This window comes from Glossina fuscipes, unplaced genomic scaffold (assembly GCF_014805625.2).
Source record: "Glossina fuscipes isolate IAEA_lab_2018 unplaced genomic scaffold, Yale_Gfus_2 26, whole genome shotgun sequence".
Lineage (NCBI taxonomy): Eukaryota > Metazoa > Arthropoda > Insecta > Diptera > Glossinidae > Glossina > Glossina fuscipes.
The window spans coordinates 8254043-8271734 of record NW_023998421.1 but is presented as its reverse complement, the minus strand read 5'-3'; the positions used below and the strand labels follow the sequence as shown (position 1 = coordinate 8271734).

At 33.4% G+C, this 17692-nt stretch overlaps 2 protein-coding genes across 5 annotated transcripts in view; both read left to right on the top strand.

Annotated features, from left to right (window-relative positions):
- On the top strand, window positions 1-1282 carry LOC119635524 (intraflagellar transport protein 46 homolog). The gene is made up of 2 exons (XM_038030351.1): window positions 1-168; window positions 248-1282. Exons 1-2 carry the CDS (start codon window positions 34-36, stop codon window positions 1280-1282), a joined length of 1170 nt encoding a protein of 389 aa, XP_037886279.1. The 5' UTR covers window positions 1-33.
- A 3395-nt stretch (window positions 1283-4677) lies between these two features.
- LOC119635264 overlaps window positions 4678-17692 on the top strand; it is a 79547-nt gene continuing 66532 nt past the window's right edge. For 3 of the 4 annotated variants that reach the window (XM_038029967.1, XM_038029968.1, XM_038029966.1), the window contains exon 1: window positions 4696-5012. The gene's annotated coding sequence lies outside the window, so the exon portion shown is untranslated. Of the gene's footprint in view, window positions 5013-17692 lie in introns of all 4 variants that reach the window. The other variant, XR_005247041.1, reaches the window with a different exon arrangement.

Genomic DNA, 17692 nt, shown 5'->3' with positions numbered 1-17692 from the left:
TATATATACTCGCTAGCAATCATCGCATTCATCATGAATTTTTATGATGAGGAGATAACAATAAGTGGTGCCGATGTAAAGCCTCCAAGCAATGCGAAAGTAATGTCTCTAAATGTAGGCGCAAGCGGTAATCAACGCATGATGTCTGCCGGCAGGCAAAGAACAATGGTAAGCTAAGTTAAATGAACTATGATTTCGGACGAGAGAGAGAGAGAAAAAGTAGTGAATAACATAAATAATTGTAAAGTTTCATGGAAATTCTACTGACGATGATGGCTTACTGCAAGGTATTATTGACCATGATGACGATGACATTGATGATGATGATGATGACGATGATGATGATGATGATGACGAAGAGGACGATAATGAGTTGGAATTGAATAGACAACCGCAACGTAATTTATTAAAGCAACAATCTGTGGATATACCTAAACGTAGTGCTTTGAAATATTCTCAAGCACGTCCTGCCAGCCGTACTAGGACTAAACTGGTTAAAAATAATATTGAGCTTTCTGATACTGATTCCGAAGGAGCTCAAATTAGCAAAAGGCCGGATTCTAATCAAAAAAACTCAACAAAAACCAATGATCAGTTTAGTATCATGCCAGAGCAATGGGAAAATTTATCCTTACCGCAAGAGTTTAAAGATTTATTTTCTTATATTTTAAAGTACACACCGCAATATATCGATACACCCTATCTACTTCAACCATTCATACCGGAATATGTACCAGCGATTGGCGATGTGGATGCTTTTTTAAAAGTTAACGTACCGTCGCTTTTGAAACCGGAACGCGCCAATGAGTTGCAAGATCATTTGCAAAAATTGGGCTTGAATTTTCTCGATGAGCCCTCAGGTAACCAGAGTGAGCCAAGTTTATTGAGAATGAAGTTAAGATCCGTACTTAGCGGTAGTGGCGTTAATTCACGCAGCGCATCGGCCTCTATAGTGCCGATAGCTAAAGCCAGTAGAGATATCGATCGATGGATAGCCGAAGTGGAGCAAGTACACATGTCACAGTCTATTTATGACGCTCAGCCACGCAAGGATATCGATCATATGATAATGAATTGGCCGCGATCATATGCGAACGCTGGCGATGCTATAAAAGATGCCTATCAACGTTGTTTAGCTGAGCAGATTTCTCTAACCGATTACATAAGCATTTTATGCCATGAACTAGACATTGAAGGTTCACTTGAGTCACAAGCTGATTACTTGCTCAGTGTGCAGACCTTGTTTGCTATTTACTTGGCTGCCAATCAAGCCTGGGAATAATGCGAGTTTTTATAACATGCGATATTTAACGGATAGTTAACCCTTTTTGCAATATATTCATCTAATTGCTATCGTGTGCATGTTTCAATGAAGATCGAGAGTTTTTTAAGGGATTAAGGCTGGTTTTGAGTTAAAAGTTTTCGAAGTGAGTCTGTAATGTAGAAAAACTTACTTACTAATTATGGTTAATAAAATCGAACAATATATTTAATGCATTCATAAAAGAGATTTGAAGTTTGTAGGCTATATGATGATTATCTGTTACTGGTGTTCTGTATTATTTTTCCTTCATATAATGCTTTGTTATAGCAGGCAGGAGGTCCGCAAACAAGTTAATCACATTCTGTAATAAAATTTTTAGTAAACTTGGGAAGCATCATTTAAGAGTTTATTAAAAGAATGGGAAATAAAATCTTTAGAAGAAGAGCAATGAAATTCTTTTGTCTATAGTGCATAAAAGATTTTCATCTGCATAAGCCTTGGGATTACCGAGTAAATAAATTTGACTTGATTAAACTTTCGAGCTCCAAAAAGAAGAATCCTTTATAAAGCATATAATATATCGCGCAGCTAAACATGCAGGTCGTTCTGACGAATATCTGGGCAACAATTTTTCAAAAATATTTTCACAGGATTTAAAGTCATAAACGAAAATATGAAATAGCTCTCGGTCGTCTTCGAAGTTGCGTTCGCTTCTTCTGAATTTTGAGCGGCCACGTACACAGATCATACCCATATTTTAATCTTGGGCCGGGAATCTTTTTGCAAATTTATAGTTTTCTATCTTTATTTTTGCGATTGCCGCGATTCCGCAAAGATTATGGGGTACTTGGATACCTTGGGTAGAAATAGGAATATATCATCACATAGCATCTCAAAGGCTAGACCATGTAGATGAAAACTGGTTACAGGTATTCAATCATACAAAAAAGCACCCACCAAGAAATTTTCGAACTTCATATACGTTTTCTTGAGAGCTCAAAAGTTGAAGATGAATAGAAGTGGCTCCTTGGTAGGACTAGTGTTAAATTCTACTAGTACGCTTGCACAAAAATGACGTTAAGTAGTACCAAAGGTGATAGCACCAGCATTAAACGTAACACGAGGAATTAATTGCAAAGGCAATTATTTATTTACTTATTTATTTATTATTATTTACTATTATATTCATTGTTAGTTTGGGCGGACGTATGTAACATCTAGGACGGCTTAAGATAGGCCCTTTTTTTATTATACCGATCTCAATCGATTCATTTTCTAAATCGATCTAAGACTGTCTGTCTGTCTGTCCATGTAAGTGTTTTATTTGTTAATTTCAAATGCATTGGCAAATCGATTAGAAGAATTTCTAGATCGAAAATCCTGATCCTAATGAATATTTGGTTGAAATCTCTTAGATATATCTCTACTGGATCGTAATTAGGCTTCGTTTCTCTTATCGGATAATGCATCGAAACCACCCACTCTTATCGTATATATTTACATCAAATTTTAGATATTATTGTCAAATATTATTTAAAGTTTTCTTGTCTTTCTAACGTAGCTTCAATGATTTAGATTTTTTGCAAACTTGCAAACTATCTCAATAAAGCGGGTAACGTTTCTTATGCAATATGTAGTGACTTATTAACTTCAATACTACCCACGCAGAGTATTTTTTTTCCATTTTCAAAAAACTCGGACGTATGTATTTGATTTAAAAAATGTTTTTTTTTTTTGACATCTTGATATATATGCAAGTCTTTATAGATGGACAGCCAAAATATGTTGATCGTTTAGAATTTGATGAAATAACAAATGAGTAAAACAAATATGACCAAATAAATAAAGCAATTTGTGTTTTCGCTCTTTCAACTATATAAGTAATGAATAAGAAGCATAAACTTGCACGAAAGAGGACAAGAAGTTTCTCTTTATATACTAAAGTATCTGGATAAAAAATGTAAACAAAAGCAACTACTGAATGCTGGCAGAGATAGGAGAGAGAATATCTGCTCAACGCAACAGTACTGCTAATATGAAAATGTAAACAATTGTTAAAAAAGCGATAATTTTCAATCAAGTAGGGACAGCGGCAACTTCCTAATGTACATGGACGATATAAAACTACATCACCCCCCACCAAAGATAACCCACGCAGAGTAGTAAGAATGATTATATGAATTCAGCGCAGGATCTGGGATGAACTTTGGATGCGAGAAGTGTAAGGCAGTAAACATTAGATGCGGAAAAATCTGCAAAGATAAAGGCTCACTTTGTTTCGACACCGGTAATACAATGGAAAGTTTGAAAAATGAAGCAAGCTACAAATATCTGGCCTTTGTTCATTTGGGTTGTACTGGTGCAAGCAATGAAGGAAAAAATTAGATCGGCATTTGAAAAAACATTAGTCACGATATTTAAAGCCAAGCTCAATCCAAAATGCAAACGTAAAGCTATCAATACTTGGGTTAAACCCCTTCTTTTTCAGAATAGTGAAATGGAGCGGCACGGACGTAGATCAAGCGAACAAGACAATAGGAACCACCATATAAAAGTACAAAGACCGAATTAATCTACCGCGCTAACTACGTGGTCGTAGGCTGGTGTACATACCGAGCTTGCAGGATGTCGGGATGAGAAAACTTCTAGCCGTGGGCTGAGAAATGTTGAACTTCACAATAAGAATAATGAAATGAAAAATTTCTTAAGGAGTGGGTACGATAACGGCTGATAATTTAAAAACCATGCATAAATTCTTAGTCCTGTTTATAAATGCTACTACTTATATACATCAACACTCACAAATATTTTTAGTAAAAGAAATGCAATGACAAGATTAATACTCGCGAAATGAGTTTTAGATCGCAACACGAGAGAAAGGAAAAATTTACAGCATTTTGCTAACTGCGGGCAGGTGAGATTTACTGCCGTTGATTAATAGGAAAAATTTTGAAGCGATTTTGCAATTATTGTTACTTTTATTATTTTGCATTGTAGGATAGGATAAGAAGAGAGAAGATTAATTTCATAAAACGAAACAAAATTAATTGAGAAGACAAATTAAAATAAAGTCAAGTTTAAATTAAATAAGAATATTTAACTGAAGTTAAAGTCTAAAAAGTCTTTTTTTTTTTTAAATAATTATTTGAATGCAATGCTATGCAGTTTATAAGCATAGCATAAAAAGCGCTAAAGTCGCATTACTGCAAAGAGCATTCACGATGTGTTCGTTAGTAGAAAATATTTACTTACTATTTAGTGCTTCGTGGGATTAGGTGTTTTCGCGGACTCTAATTTTAATATTTAAATGCTTGCTATGAAAAACGGTGTTAAAAAAATGCAAAACAAATAACGAAAAATTCGTAATTAATTTAAAAAAAAAAAAATATTAAAAAAAAAAGTTTCAAAAATTTGTTTATAAATAATTAAATCATATTTTATAATGGTTTAAAAAAAACAAAAAAAAAAAAAAATTTGAACTCAAATTTCCGTAAACGGTTGGGGTTGTAAAGCAATCAAAGCAATAAAATATTACTGTGTAAACGACGTACTGCGAATCCAAGATAAACATTTTATAGATCACCTACTTGAGCAATTGTTGTAATGTATTAAAACTTTTTTTTTCTTTATTAAACGCTTTGCACTTAAAACGTTTTAATGAGTTTTTTTCGTTTATAACTTTACAAACATTTTACTTCAACAACTATTTGTCGTTTAGTACGGTAACTGAAGTTTAAATCCGTCAAAGGTAAGTTGGTTTAACACGTTCGATATCAATGCAAAGTGTGAATATGTTTGCGTTTATTATTGTTTTTTAAATTTATTTTTTTAAAAAAGAATTAAAACTTAATAATCAAACGATTATTTAAAGAATCGGTAGGTAAATCAAATCAAATATTTCAGTTGTCTTCTTAAAACTTTTAAGATAAGATATTTTCTAATTTTTAAATATATTTATATCCGCTGAGTTCGTAACGATTTATTTAAATAACAAAATGTATTTTTATATCCCATTACCGTTTAGGGCATAAGGCAATTTGTTTATTCTTATTCAGTTTTATTGCCCTTAAGGTATCTTTAATATTTTACATAAATAGAAATTTTCCGTTTTTTTTTTTTTTTTTCTGGTGAAATGTAAGATTTTATTCTAAATCGTGATTACGCTTGCTTGAGTAGTTTCTGCGATAGCAGAAATATCGTATTTCAAGATTATTTATAAGCGAATGATTTTCCAAGTGATATAAATATCAGTTTCACTGCATATTTATTTATTTATAATAAATAAAGCATTAATTTTATCACATTCCTCAAAAGACCCTGAAGAATCCAATACACTTTACGTAAACGCTGATAAGATTACAGTCCCAGCATAAAACATACAAGTTAATCGAGAGAGTATAGATAGTATTCAATAAGTATTAATGAACCTATTTATAAATAATTCTTTTACCAACTTTTTTCCTATGAAATATATGAAGATAAGTAAAGATAAATAATAAAAAATTTGTATAACGAAGCGCTTAGCATCGAAGTTTAAAATTAAAGTTTAGACACGTGGCATTCTCTCACTTACAGAGATTCGCACTTTATGAGGAGTACGTACAACTGCCAGTCGAGTTATGTGTGTATGACGAATATATATATCCGTTATGATCCGTCGATCCGTCCTTATCGTTATCGTTTATCATTATTAGGGCATGCTTGCCTTGCTAAAGTCATTCCGTCAAGTCGTCTCGTTACAACCTAATTTCATATTACACTTATTCTAGGTCTGACGGAAGTTGACACTATCAACTAATTAAATCCGCCCTGTAATCGCATTCTTCTTATATTTCTTATACTATTGCGTTACAGTCACGGAAACGTTCTTTACCATATGAGTCGAGGTAAATTTGTTAATAGGACGCTCAAATGCTCCATGACGTATATTAGGAAAGAAATCTTGCAAATTCGCGAATTTTGATTAAAAAATATGCAAAATAGTGCATTTTCACAAGATGTATTGCACAAGGAAGTGTTTGTATTTGTTGCCTCATAGTAGGTAAACCTTCTTTATCAATCGTGGGCGTGCTGGCTGCAGTGCATCCTCTTGCAAATTTATTCTGCCGCTGTACATTCAAGCAGCGTGCGTTAATTTAGCGTTCCGAATAACAGGCGAAAGGTACATTGACGAAGTTTAAATAATTCAAGGATTTACGGAGTCCATAATATATAGTTCTCTTTGCTGTAAATGGAGAGCCTCCATTAACTTTTATTATACTATATGGATACATTGAAAATTTGGAATCAAATTTATCATAATTTGTTTGTTTATATTACAGACATTTTCATATATTACAGCAATTAAATCTCTACATGGAATTAAACACATTTTCTGTCTTGCAAAAGTCAGTTTAAAAAACATGTCACACGTATAGGCTGGCAGGCAGGTTTTCAACATATTTAATCAGCTTTTTCAAATCTTTCTAAATAAACAAATAAATTTGAGTAAATTAATTGTTTTTACCTTCAACGAGTTGAAGTGCGGCTACCACAAAACCTTCTATCGAATGAAAAAAGAAAAGAAGAAAAAAAATTGAAGTTCTTTTATAATTTGAAAAATCGCATATTAGTGGTCCGCGGGCTTTTATATAATAAATCTAATGGTGCACATTTTTGGAAGGTTGCCAACTTCAGTTGCGGTCGTACCGAAGATATTTGAATATTTAAATACACTAACTAGCAAGAGCATATGTGTAGGTAACCGTTACCTTTATTACGAAGGTTATCGTACTACGTGATGAAACTATCTAATATATACGCGTATATGCGTGCGTAGGTGAATATATGTAAATGTAAATATCCAAATAATTTAAGTAACGCTATTGATCATTAAAAGTAATTAAAGCAAAGATTTGACTTAGTTAAGTTCGCTCGTCCGTCGTCAAGTGTATGTCGGAAAGTTTGCGGCCAGAAATTAGTAGCTGAAGACATCATTGCCATAGTCCGAAAATAGTAAAATTGTAATTTATGCAAGAAATTTGTTTCAAATACATTGCAAATATTTCGCAAGGCGATCTAATGATGAAGACCAATGTGAAAATGATGGATACATTATTGTTCAATATAAACTGGTTTGAGTTGGCATCTCACTCGATAGTCTCACTCCAAGACGAATGTTATTTCTCCGACCTTTTGCCTTATCATCAATGTCGTTCATCGAAGGGGCACACTTGTCCCACATATAAATTATTTAGAGTTTTCCTTATTAATAGATTGTATAAAAAAGCTCAAAAACGCCGTTGGGATAAAGTCTTGTTTTGTCCAGTCGATTAGGTAATTCACGTTGATTAAATACGTACACGCTTTGCGAGCATTTAACGATTTTATTCCCTAGAGTCGTCAAAACCGTCCTTTTAAATTTTCAATATGATCAATAACTCCGCGGACGTCTCCTAACTAAAGAAAGAGAAAGATATAAGGGAGGTGATGGCCGGAAGCGTTAAGCCTTTGCCGGCTGAGCATTTACTAAACTTACGACTAAAGTGGAATCCTGGTAGAGTTAAAGATAGAGTTTGAGGTGTGAGCCCACGAGCACTGACCTGCAGTTCGCGGTTTTTACTTCAAGACAGCTACAAAATCTAATCTAATGTATAGCATAACACCCCCGTAGTTGGATGCGATACGCATGGGATTCAAAATAATTCAAAATTGTTTTGCTTTTTAAGCTTATCGCTCTGTCTGTATGGCTTTTTCATGTTGCGCAGATTTTACTTGATACAAAAGTTACTTGTATCACGTTTGGACCACATAGGTAAGTTTTGCAGGTTACCCCACGCCATGGGAGGGTTACCATGTAAAGTAATCCTTTCTATGGCAATGAAGCTAAGTGTCTTTGAAAGTATGTGAAGACAACTACGACCTTCGACAAGAAAAAGTCAATTTTACTACTTTTAGTTATGCATTCGCTCACTTTTAATCTTGGGTTCGCTCTTATATGAGATAACCCATGATAAGTGCATCTTTAAATGGGGAGAATTTAGCTTTATGATATTAATATACTTGTGTATGGTCTTTGTAAGTAAATAAATAGTTGCAATCGGCAAAGTGATGTAGGGTGTTTAATAGTTGGCCTTGCTCAACTATAAAGTTCTTACTTGTTTTCACTCGGAGAGTTTACTAGAAGGAAATAGAGCGGACACGGCTAAAATCAATTTGTTGATAACAAAAATAGGAGAATCACCTCACAAGTCCAATAAAACAGAACATTAAACGTTTTCCCGTTCCTTTCTATCTTACACTTTTATTATTATTTTTTTTTAAAGTCATTTAATGCTTTATATTGTTAAAGTTTCTTCATTTCAAGTATGTAGGTATTACGTAAGTGACTGTTAGTAGTTAGTTTTGTGGAAGATTGACATTTACGCGGGTTAAGCTCTTTCTCTCGCGGAACTATTCATCTTTTATGTGTTTTAGTGACTGTGTGTAATTATAGGCATAGAAATGTTTTTCGAAAACCTGTTTATCTGTTTATCTGTCTATTTTTTATGTTTTTTTTTTTTTTTTTTTTTTTTTACTACTTTACTTTTTTACATTCTCGGAATATATATCGCCAACGAGCACAAATGTATTTTATCATTACAAAAATACTATTCTAGTTACTGCGGTATTGTTAATGGGAATATTTAATAAGTACGTTGTACGGTTTTTTGTAACGGCTTCAAATTACAAGTTTACTTTATATATATATACATATATATATATATATATAGTTAGTTAGTTGTTCAACTTGAATGTTAAGCTAAAATAAAGCTCACAATCTAAATAAATTCGATTTTAAAGGATCAAATTCTCATACTTAAAAAAAAAGAGAAAAAGAAGTGGATTGAACAACTGGTACCTCAAAGCATTGCTTGCAGTTCAAGTTCTTCTTCTACATGTGTGCGCGTATAGTATAACATATAAAATAATTGTCTATTAAATTTCCAATAGAATACTTGTTTGCGACATAATTGTATTAATAATTATTTATCTATCGAGCAGTTGGATTTTTATGGCTTTTCTTATTCGGAATTTTCTTTCCTCACAATGAGATATTTGAAAAAAATTTCTTTGGTTTTATTAAGAAGCCAGAAGACAACCCGAAATATTGCTGTTCACCGCAAAACGCGAATAGATAAACGCAGATTTTTTGAAAGGCGGTAGACGTCATTGTAAATTTGTCAAAAAATCGATTTCTCTTTTCGAATTGACTGGACCTTCTAGAATACATGGAAAATGTTTTCTTTGAAATTTCAGCGATTTCCGAAATTAGGACTTAATGCCTTACCAGGTGGCCGTTAGTTGTTAACTGGTGTCTTGATAGAGTATTTACATTGAGTTAAAAGTCCTTCCGTACAAGAGTATGTTAACTGAGCTTTAGTACTTGTATGAAAAGGATATAACGAAAGACATTGTTGTGTGCAATTTTAATGACAGATCAAGAAAGCCGAATGAACTTTGAGAGAGGCTGCAGGTATAGGAATGCAGATTAAATGATTACGTTTGCTTTACATCAAGTTTGGAACAATTATAAAGATTTTTCCAGGTCGCAGTGCTGTCAGTTTTTAATATTAGGCCTTTTCCGGAAGGTGGTATTGATGCATACGGGCAACATTCTGTCCCGGAAATTTCGATGTCAAAAATGCGCTTCGCAGTCACCGAAAAAGTCGATGAAATTTTGCAACTGAAAAGTGCAAAATGGAGACCGAAATCGCGGAAACTTTTCAATATGACCTAATATTTTTTCAAAATAATATTTTTTTCTAATACTTAAAGATATACTTAAGAACCTTCCCAAAATATTACTGTCCTCCTACTTTTCCTTTCATCCAAAAAACATTACCAAAAGAACTCATTTTTTACAATGTATTCTCCCATTCATCAGCTAAGGATAGCGAGGAATAGAGTACAAAGACTTAATTATGACTTATACCTTAGCGGGGGTGAAATGACAATCAGAGTTAGCTGGGAAAAGATAATAAATGCAAATGCTGTTATGAATAATTCATCTTAGACATTGATTTAAAAGTTAGTAAAAAGTTTAGGAAAAGATTACCATCAGACCCATCCAGCCTATTAATAGGTCATATAAATAAAATAACAACAAAAAAAAAAACATAAATTTTTAAAATTCTTCTAATGTCTATACATTTACTCGTAATGTGGGGAAGTGGGAGTAAGATTTGTTCTAAGATGAATAGAAATTGTTTCTTTGTTAAGAGTTACTTATGCATTGATCAAGTTGTTGTACACTTTTCCCGGGCATGATAAACTAATTAAGCAGAAAATGAAATTTCTTAGGAAATTGTGAGTGTTAATTAAGTTTTTAAGTGTTTTTATAAGTATTTTGTGTTAAACACTTTATGGTTATGTGTGCACGTGCGGTTCGCAGCATTTAGGTAAGTAACCGCAAAACATTTTTGAAAATAAAAAAAACCAATGTTAATGCACTTACATTATAAGTATGTCTGTGTTATTGTTATTCCTTTTTTCGGTTGCGAAAGAGTAAAAGTTCATATAAAAATTTTAATTGTAGTAGAGTGTATAATACTTGTGATTGCTTAAAGAGATTTGAAAATCAATTCGGTTTCAATTGGGTTGAATGAATCCATTGATGAATTTCGAGAAACGTTTCCATGTATATACCACTGTTGATTAAAATAATAAATTTGACTGCTTTTAACAGCGTGTAGATGTTAGTATTATGTTATGTTAGGTTAATTGATTTCTTGTTTTATTCGTTTTTCTTTATTAGTAATACATTTTGGTTTACTGTGGTTCTGGTGGAGATACTCAACCTCCTAACTCAAACCCAACATAGTTAACACACTACTCAATAACGTCGTAGGATGTTATACAGATTTATGGTATCTGCTGACGAATTCTTATCATTTTTGTGTAACGCTAATCTACACACAAACTGTGTCAAAATTTCATGGCATTCTGGCCATTCATTTACAATTTACGCTTGCTCTAGTGACGCTACTTTGTCAATCTTCAAAACAATGGAAAAGTCTTAATTTCTCAACAATACGGATCGCAACGAATTTTGGAGGAGTAAAAGATGAGTGAGTGAGTGACGGCTAAAGAAATAAAGTTATCACTGTTGTATTTTGTATATATTTATATATGTACGTATGTACGCATCACTTAAGGGATGTCTCTTATACCCGTGACACGACGATCGTCAAAAAGTGGAGAAAGAGAGAAAGAGATAGGCAGTGAGTAGTCACAGTCTAGTGCATACATGCTCAATCAGTAATTTTCCGACTCATCATAGCCGCGGCCCAATGTGTTCAAACTGCGCTGAGAAAATTTGAACCCGCAAACATCGACTTGGTGGTCGCCCCATTTACCCACTCGACCGTACGGTACTTCTGGAATTTTTTAATACCTAGCAGCACCTTAAAGACCAATCTCCGTCGTAGGGAGAAGGATGCCATAGGTAAAACAGTTCCGTGATTCAAAGTATATATATATGTGAATTGGCAGCTCTTTAGCTTACATGTACGCTTAAGCTTGGCTTTCATTTAGTAAATATGCTTTTAAGCAACGCCGGCTCGCGCGCCAATAACTCCGATTGCTGTGATTTAAGTTGAAAATCAAAAGTTTCCAGCGACACATATATTCTTGCACAGAAATGCTCAATATATATATATATACATATATATAGGAGTTCTTAAAACATTTTTGCTACTACAAAAAATTCATTTACGGGAGCGACGATTGCATAATCGAAGAAGCATCCCGAACACAGAAATGCATAAGCTCACGTATCGAATTCATTATCTAGTTACGATATATAACTTAATTAAAATGCGGTTTGTTTTTTGAGCACTTGGCTTGAAATTAACTTTTAGTAAAATATTTGTGATTACAAATTTTCTATTGTTTATTCTTATCGATTATTGTGTGGGAACATGTTTGATACGTGAGAAGGAGAGATATATGGAAATATTGTTCATTCTTATAGATTGTCATGTAGGACTTTATTTTATAAGAAGTTTGATTATTTAAATAATGAATCAAACTTTCATAGATGTTCAATTGCAAAGAGTCCACTTTGATCGGCCTGTAAGTAAAAAGAAAATTGAATAAAATTTTCCTTAACTTGTATTTTAAATGAATTCTTTGAATTCGGTGCTGGTCACAATAGCATTATGAAGCTCTGTGAAGCTCTTTGTATCATTTACTTACTTTCTCAACTAGAAAAGGTTTTCACTTATAAACTCAAGATTCGCAATAAAGTGAATAAAATTTTCGTACTTTTGTTCTTATCTTGCAAAAGGAATGATAAAGTTAATATACATCAAATAAAAATGATTGCACATAAAAGAAAATATAAATATAAACTGAAAGGAAATAAATTGATCTGTAATAAATGGTCGAGAAAAATCAACCAAGCAACTGCGTATTATTTGGTTTCTTGAAATTTTGTTGATGAACAGAATAAAAATGAGGAAGAATCGTGAATAAAGGATTTCTGACACGACTGTTGAAGCTTAATAAAATTTTCTTTAGCATAATATTTCAGTAAACCATTTGGGCAATTCCCTTTAAGAGCATGTGCAGTCGTTTAGCGTTCATGCATCCAGAATGAGTAACGTAATAACAACTAAGAAAATTTATGCGTTCGAGAGAAGCAATCAATTTTGAAAAGCAGTGAAGAAAGTTAAATACCTTAGAAAAGGGATAAAAAAGGGACGTCTATGTAAAATAATTCACTTAAGACCTTGTAAAGTCAATAAGAAAATTTGCAACAAAAAAAAAGAAGAAGCAAACTCCAAAATATGTGCGTCCCTCGCATAAATTTGTTTTACAAAATCAAATAGCTTCACTAACACTCAAGGAAACGGGCGCTTACTTATATTAACACTTTAATTTTCTTTGGATTTTCATTATTATACACATATAACAGTATTCGACGTAAGGAGGTTTATTTGATTTACTAAATGTTTGCAATGAAGAAAAGGAAAAGAATTCACATTGTAGCTCTTGTAAATTGTAAGTGCTTTCGTTCAAGGTGAATACCGGAATCGAACGGAAACTCCGACTCTACTCTATTCGAAGCGATATCCTCTCAGGGTTGCATTGCATTGAAATTCCTGGACGTGCCTCCATTTTGCTGCATGCTTGGTATTTTGGAATACCGAGCCTTATTGTTATGGCTAGACTGTTTAGTAAGTACAGCGACCGGGACTTTGCTACTAATAGCTAACACTATATGGTGAAAAATAATGCGGAAGGATGACATGCCCTTTAGTATGAATGCTCGGTAAGAAAACTGTTGGAGCTTTTCTTTGGCAAACACTTACGCCGCGTTACTCTAAACTGGTCAGCTGCAGTCCGCGATGTCATTTAGTCTATTGGATAAGTTAGAAGTCAACAGCTGAGAGACATTAGTCTGTAACTTTCCAGCACAAGTTCAGGTAACGCGCGCTGACTTTTTGGAAGGGTTAGACATTTCAAGCAACAAAATTCCGTTCGGGTAATGAACCTTCTTCACCCCGATCCTAGTCGCTTCATAGATCTATTAAACCAATCAATATAAGTTGTCTTCCTGAGGGTAAACCTTTAAAGACATACTAATACTAATACTTTTATCTAAAGAAGTCGCAGCTCAGCAAATGTACGCAAAGGAAGAAAAATGGTTTCTTAGAAAATTCGGTAACGACTAAGAGAGATGTTCAAGGTAAAAAGTAACAAAAATTTGAAAAACATGTACAGTTAATATTAAATATCCTTCGTAAAATTATATATAGCCTGAATAAGAAATTTTGAAATTTATAGGTGCCAGAGAGAAACAAATAAAAAAAATATGATTCTTAAAGAAATTTAGTTTCGCATCCTTCCTAACTAAGAATTAAGTTGATGCACATAGGAAACTTTAGACGGGATTTTTCACAAGGGTCTTGTCCGTCCATCCGTCCATCCGTCCTTATCGGATTTCCTTATAAAATGTTTTTGTTACGAATATTTACTCGCCGTTATAACGTATTTTAGAAAACATTTTTGCCAAATTGTTTCATTACAACCTATAGTTAATGCGTACGCATATGAGTATACGAGTATATCGCTAAAAAGGTCGACACAGTTGGCTGATGAAGAGTGCTTTCTTGAGCATGATGCAAATTGAAATTGCTTCGCCTTTAACAGAATCATATTGAAGGAAGTAATCCATTACGAAGGCACTTTCTTCAAAAAAGAAAGTCATTTTGCTAAACGATAATATTTGAGATAATTTTCTAAACCAGTGTCAATAAACGTTTTACATTCCACTGAAAACATTTTGAAAGTAAAGGGAAATTTTTCCATTTCCTAAAATCGTTGCTGTACTTACACACGCAATATATTAATTGATTGCGTGTATAAGCCGTACCAACCGCTGCATACCATTCTCTACTCAACAAACAAATTTCAACTATCGACTATCAAGAAGCAAAAGCAGTTAGCAAAAGTCGATCAGAGAGAGTTTACTGAACGGTTTAGATTTCTACTTCAATGAAATTGTCTAACACGTCCTACGATGAACAGAATTATAAGTAAATTTTTCTTTTTCTTTGATTGTCTATAGAATTTGATAGCTAATACGCCTAATTTCACTGATTAAGACTGCGTTCATATCATATTTTATGTGCAGCAATAAAAATGTGGAATTATTTATCACCTCAAGACGCCGCCACTGCTAGTTTCTTAATAGCAAATGATATCAATGAATGTGCGGTAACCTGGAATTTCTTGTTTACCAAAAGATAAAGTACACTTACTGACTTACCACACTGAAGGGAGCAGCGATATGAAAGAAGTTCCTTGTTGCAGTTTAATCAATTGAAAACACAAACAGTACAGAGTTTTTTCCTTGGTAGTAGTTACACTATTAGCAAACTAGTGAAACGTTGAGTAATTGTAGGACATTAAGATTCGTTAAGGAAAAGCAATTACTTTCTAACGAGGACAAACACTACAATCACACAAAATTTATTAGCTCATCACAAGATTGCACCTTAAAGGAAAACTAAGTATATCCCAAAACCAAAACCAATTTATTTCTTGCAAGAGATTGAAAAAAAAAAGTAAATAAAAGCCGTACCCAAGTGACCATTTATTATTGGTTCAATATATTGGCATCTGATAAAACGTTCAAATAATGTTGCGTGCAATTGCTTTCGATTTACCTGGTGTGTGGTTACATGTTAGAGCACGAAGTATAAGCGCAAAAATTTATTGAAAAAATTGAAATTATTTACAGACTTAGAAGTAGAGATTTCTTCAATTCACAAGTCTTCAGTTTACTGGGCGCAAGATCGACTTGTTCGACTTGTTTCTTTCAAGACTCAAGATTCAACTCATTCACTTGCTTTGCTTACACATCTTTCCCAAAAGGATGCAGGGAGTACTGCTCTCGCCTCTGATGCTATTGTTAATCCGCCTCATCTTTTTATTCGCTAGCATAAAGAACTTTTCTCAAACCTTAGAGGCATAAATCGCTTTCATTTCATCTCTTTGGCGGGTAAGCATCGATAGCCTTGACCTGCTTTTACTGTTAATACTATTATTCGCATTTACTTAAAGCAAAGAAATAAATTCTACGATTATCGCCTTTTTTTTTAAAAAGACAGACTAGATTGCTAGTCATTTGCCTATGATAACACAGGGTTACCTCATTCGCAAAATCGTCGCCTGACTTGCTTAATATTGCGGGAAACTTCTCTTTGGATAGAAGTTTTCAAGCAATTTTTATGCAGATTTCTTCCGTTTAATACGTAAAAACACTATAGTGGTGCATCACGGCCCATCATTAATTATCCTTCACCAACTTCCTTATTACAGTTGTTTACATAATTAGTTTTCCAAATTAAGTATTACATGGGACACGCTTCTCTACCAAAATTCATCAAAATATCTCAAAGGTTGTGACCTGTACTTGTGTTGAGCACAAATACAGAAGACTCACCTCTTGTTATATAGGAAATTTGGACCAAGTAGGTGTATTTTTTGAATCCGGCCACTGAACTGAGGCCACCCATAAAATTTTTCGTATTTTATCAAGAAAATAAATGAAAAATTGTACTACGTAAAGTGGAGTCGCATATATATAGTGAGTTTGGCTTCATATAGGATTAACGATTCTACGCGGATCCGATATTGCCACTGATATATGAATGACAGACTCAATGATGTTAGTAATTAGATGGACACTTTGCATTGTATAAACACGAACAGGACAATTTCTTCTCCAATATTTTTGAGAAACGTGCAGCAATTTTATTGACATGGTCCGCAATGATTCAACAATAAGTCATCAGAAGCTCTTGAGCCACTTACGCAAAATACTAGTCATGAAATTAATGGAATAGTGGAATGGATGAATATGGAGGGAGAAGTTTTATAAGGACACTTTTTTTTTATAAACTAAGAAGGACATATGTGTGGACTTCCTCTATGATATACACTTGTCAGGACCGTGTAAACTTTGTGTTCAAATATATCGTTTTTATCTTCCATAAGGCCGTGCGAACGCGAAGTAGGGTGGTAACGCTTTACACGAGCCACACAAGATTTGACATATATACGAATTTTTGTTCCTTCCAATTTATTCCACTTCATTTGCTTTCCTCTCGTAGCCGCCACTTTTCTCCTCTCTCTCACTTTTTCCATTATTCGTTGTCTCCTTCGTCCTTCTTATTATTTTTGGCTATTTTCGTGAGTTTTTTTTTTTCCTATTTAATGTAAGTTTTGCTTTGTTGAGATAAATCGCTTCTGATTGCAAAGAAATTTGCTACGACGATTAGTATACAGAGAGACCAGAGAAAGAACTTTTTTAAAAACTTTTCTTTACAAAATTTTAAGATATATTTTAAAGGTGGTACTGTGATTGTGTACCTATGTGCATGTACGTGTGTGCATTTGCTAAGGGCTTTTAGTAAATTTCGTTGATGTAAAAATATATTACAACAATACTCGTCTAACTTTAGTTAGTTAATATAGCAGAATATCGCACACTTTTCTCAACAATTATATTTCCTGACACAAACATACCCACACAATTAGTCATAACTTACTAAAGCCCTAGGCACGAAATGTAAATTGAAATTTCTAGGAAAGACGTTTAAAAAAAAAAAATGTACATCTCTCATATAAGTTAATTGCCTTACAACACGTTGGGTAAATACCCGAGCTCGCTCTCTTAAATAATAAAACGAGAATAATAACGCAGTTTAGTTGCAACACGAATATGATGAGAATTGTTGATTTATTGTGTAAAGCAATCACGTTTTATGAGGGAGCAAAGTGTACAAAAGAATTTTTATATCTAACGTTGAGCGAAGTGGGAATACAAATTCCGTAATGTCACTTGTACATCACTCACTACTACATGCATACATCTTATATATTCGGTTAGTTAAA